At 50.1% G+C, this 3,645-nt stretch overlaps 1 protein-coding gene across 1 annotated transcript; it reads left to right on the top strand.

Moving 5' to 3' along the window:
• Nucleotides 1–623: 623 nt before the first annotated feature.
• Nucleotides 624–1,960, top strand: SLC32A1 (solute carrier family 32 (GABA vesicular transporter), member 1). Its single transcript, XM_010010871.1, has one exon. The coding sequence runs from the start codon at nucleotides 624–626 to the stop codon at nucleotides 1,806–1,808; it is 1,185 nt and encodes a 394-aa protein (XP_010009173.1). The 3' UTR covers nucleotides 1,809–1,960.
• Nucleotides 1,961–3,645: the final 1,685 nt, after the last annotated feature.

The raw sequence follows: 3,645 nt of genomic DNA, 5'->3' as shown, positions 1-3,645 counted from the left end.
GGTCCCGCTTCTGCCCTCCCCTTCCCCTTTCCTCCCCCCCGCCTCCCCCGGGCTGATGGCAAACCTGCCAGAGGGAAAAGAAGGAAAAAAAAATTGGGGGGGGAAGGAAGGGGGGTAAAAAGATATACAAAAGGAAAGGGAAAACCCCAACCCCGGATCTCTGCTTTGTCCCCCACCCTGGAATGGAGCACAGAGCCAGTGAGGGGACACACAGCCCCAAGCCCTGTCTCCACCGCAGGCGTGCCCCAGCACGGGGGGGACCCCAGGTGGGTGTGGGACTGCGCAGGGGTGGGCCCATGTCTGGCCCCTCTGGGAGTCCCTGGCTTTGGGCTCTTGGTGCACGGAGAGGGTAGAGACTGGGATTGGGGTGAAGCCAAGGTGCCAAAAATGTGCTCCAGGGTGGGACTGTGCAGGTGGGACTGTGCTGGTGCTACATCAGAGAGAAGGGTGGTCTGCAATGGTGTGTGGCTGTCAGTGCATGGCGTGACTGTGTGACCAGCTGCGTGGGTGCGATGGTGAAGCCAGACAGTGATGGTGCGTGTGACTGCAACTGTGCGACTGCGTGTGCCTGATGCGCTCCGCGAGACGAGCAACACGGTTTCCATTTTGTCTCTTTTTAGGGGATGTTTGTGCTGGGCCTACCCTATGCCATCCTTCATGGCGGATACCTGGGACTCTTTCTGATCATTTTCGCTGCAGTGGTTTGCTGCTACACAGGGAAAATCCTTATTGCCTGTCTTTATGAAGAGAATGAGGATGGGGAGATAGTCAGGGTGAGAGACTCCTACGTGGACATAGCAAACGCATGCTGTGCACCCCGCTTCCCTACCCTTGGAGGCAGGATTGTAAACGTGGCTCAGATCATTGAACTGGTCATGACCTGCATCCTTTATGTGGTGGTCAGTGGGAACCTGATGTACAACAGCTTCCCTAATCTGCCGGTCTCCCAGAAGTCATGGTCCATCATTGCCACAGCAGTGCTCCTGCCTTGTGCATTCTTGAAGAACCTCAAGGCAGTCTCCAAGTTCAGCTTGCTCTGCACATTGGCCCACTTTGTGATCAACATCTTGGTGATTGCCTACTGCCTCTCCAGGGCACGCGACTGGGCCTGGGACAAAGTCAAGTTTTACATTGATGTAAAGAAGTTTCCCATCTCCATTGGCATTATTGTCTTCAGCTACACCTCTCAGATATTTCTGCCTTCCTTGGAGGGGAACATGCAGAACCCCAAGGAGTTTCACTGCATGATGAACTGGACTCACATAGCAGCTTGTATCCTTAAGGGACTCTTTGCCTTGGTTGCCTATCTGACCTGGGCTGATGAGACCAAGGAAGTCATTACAGACAACTTGCCATCCACCATAAGGGCAGTAGTCAATATTTTCTTGGTGGCCAAAGCCTTGCTCTCATACCCCTTGCCATTCTTTGCCGCTGTGGAAGTCCTGGAGCGGTCCCTTTTCCAAGATGGAAACAGGGCATTTTTCCCCAACTGCTATGGGGGTGACGGGCGGCTAAAATCCTGGGGACTCACCCTCAGATGTGCCCTGGTAGTATTCACCCTGCTCATGGCTATCTATGTCCCACATTTTGCCCTCTTGATGGGTCTTACTGGGAGCCTCACAGGCGCTGGGCTCTGTTTCCTGCTCCCCAGTCTTTTCCACCTCAAACTCTTGTGGAGGAAGCTTTTGTGGCACCATGTCTTCTTTGATGTTGCCATCTTCGTTATAGGTGGTATCTGCAGCGTCTCTGGGTTCATCCACTCTTTGGAAGGCCTCATAGAGGCCTTCAGAACCAACACTGAAGACTAAAGAGGGGCCAGAGTCGGTTGCTATAAGAGAATCGCATTGAACATCTGCATAGCCAAATAATTCTGCATCCCTTTAATGGAAAGAGTCATTATTTTCGTTACGTGCATCCAACAAATTCTGTTATAGAATCTGCAAATTAAAGGAAATAAGAACAGATGGTAAGTGCTCCATCCCTGGCAGTGTTCAAGGCCAGCTTGGACAGGGCCTTGGGCAACATGGTCTAGGGTGAGGCATCCCTGCCCACGGCAGGGGGGGTTGGAACTAGATTATCTTAAGGTCCTTTCCAACCCAAACTAGTCTATGATTCTATGAAAGTGTTTGCCCTTCTGTCTTTTTAAATAAGCTAAGATTGAGATATATTTTTTTGTTATTTAGGATATTTTGAAGGAATTATCTGATCACCCACCCCTATCTCCTCACTCATTGCCTGAAGCTTGGCCACCCCCAAAGGACCTGGTGGGAAACAGCTGCAGTTTTCAATACTTACAGATATGCAATTCAGTGTTTCAGGAGCTGAAACACAGGTGCCGATCCGATGGGATTGGGTTACTGCACTCACAGATCAAAGTAAACCAGTGTGGGTGCTGGGAGCAGAGACCTTCGTTCTGCATGGTATGAGATGGATGTAGGTGAGACCTAGATGGTCCAACCAGCCCAACAAGCCCAAGCAGCAGCTGCTGAGCAGCAATGCCAGTTACCTGCCCTGTTTACAGCATAGCTACATGGATGTCAGGACTGCTTAATTCTTCCATCCAAATCCACATTGAGGAACGGCGCTTCCCATCAATTACAATGTTTTGCCTCTGGCTGAAATCTTGGAGTCCACTTCTTGGTGACTTTTGTTTCATTCTGTTTTAACAATTTCATTTCTAAATTATGAAAAGTTAAAAAATATATATCTGTATTGTTGGATTTGACATTGTTCAGGATACAGGAACAAACCAATTCATTCTGTGCAATCTACCAGATCTGTGGAGCTGTTTCCAATGTATGTGTGGTGTCATTGTGGTAAATAAGATGAAAAATGTATAGCAGAAAAAAACCCCAACAAATCTATCTTTAACATATAATGTGGTACGTAAATATATGGAACAATAAAGAGCAGACATAGTCGGTGAGGCTGGCCTGGTTTGTGGGGCCTGGGGAGCTGGGCAGGGCAGAGAAGATTCAGCCTTCTCATGCCCGCTCGCATTGGTGACACCCAAGGGGCACCGATGGTGAGATTAAGCTGTTTGCAAGAGATAGGACATGTACATTTTTGGGAAGATGTGGTCCTAAATTTGGGAGGCTGTTTTCAGCCCCTCCGCGTCCCTCCCAGCTTTGCTTTACCTGGTAGCTCAGAATCCCAGGAATGGATGGAGTTTGCAGACGTACCCCAAGATTTTTGTTCTTGTGAAAGAAGGACACCCCCAAAACCAAACAAATGCAATGGGGAAAGGTGGGATAAATCAAATAACGAGCTGGGATACCCCTTGGCTTGAAAAAAACTCACTCTGTGATCGAAAACACCCCGATTTACACCAATTAAAAAGCCACAACCACTGATTCGTTGTCTGCCCGCTGCCCAACAGGGATGAAGGTACCCACGGCCCTGTTTCTGCAGCCCAGGCAAAGCCGAGGCCCTGTGAGTTTCCTCTTACTGTCCCAAATCACATTGAGCCCCAATACAAGCTGCATCGCCCGTGTCCGCCCTCCCCCCCCGCCTCCCAAGACAGCTCCGCATTGCAGTACTGGGGTGTGGGGATGTCGGCAGCAAAGGGTGTGTGAGCGCCTTTTCCCTTCCCGGAAAAAACCCAGCATTTTGGGTGGTTTCCAGGGCAGCCTCCAAAAGGGAAGC

Source organism: Nestor notabilis, unplaced genomic scaffold (assembly GCF_000696875.1).
Source record: "Nestor notabilis isolate BGI_N333 unplaced genomic scaffold, ASM69687v1 Scaffold20323, whole genome shotgun sequence".
Taxonomy (NCBI): Eukaryota; Metazoa; Chordata; class Aves; order Psittaciformes; family Psittacidae; genus Nestor; species Nestor notabilis.
Note: the sequence above shows the minus strand (reverse complement) of the source record. Positions and strands in the feature narration are given on the sequence as shown.

Bases quoted from the DNA above. Each gene is read 5' to 3' on its own strand.
- SLC32A1 (XM_010010871.1), top strand. From the start codon at position 624: ATGTTTGTGCTGGGCCTACCCTATGCCATCCTTCATGGCGGATACCTG.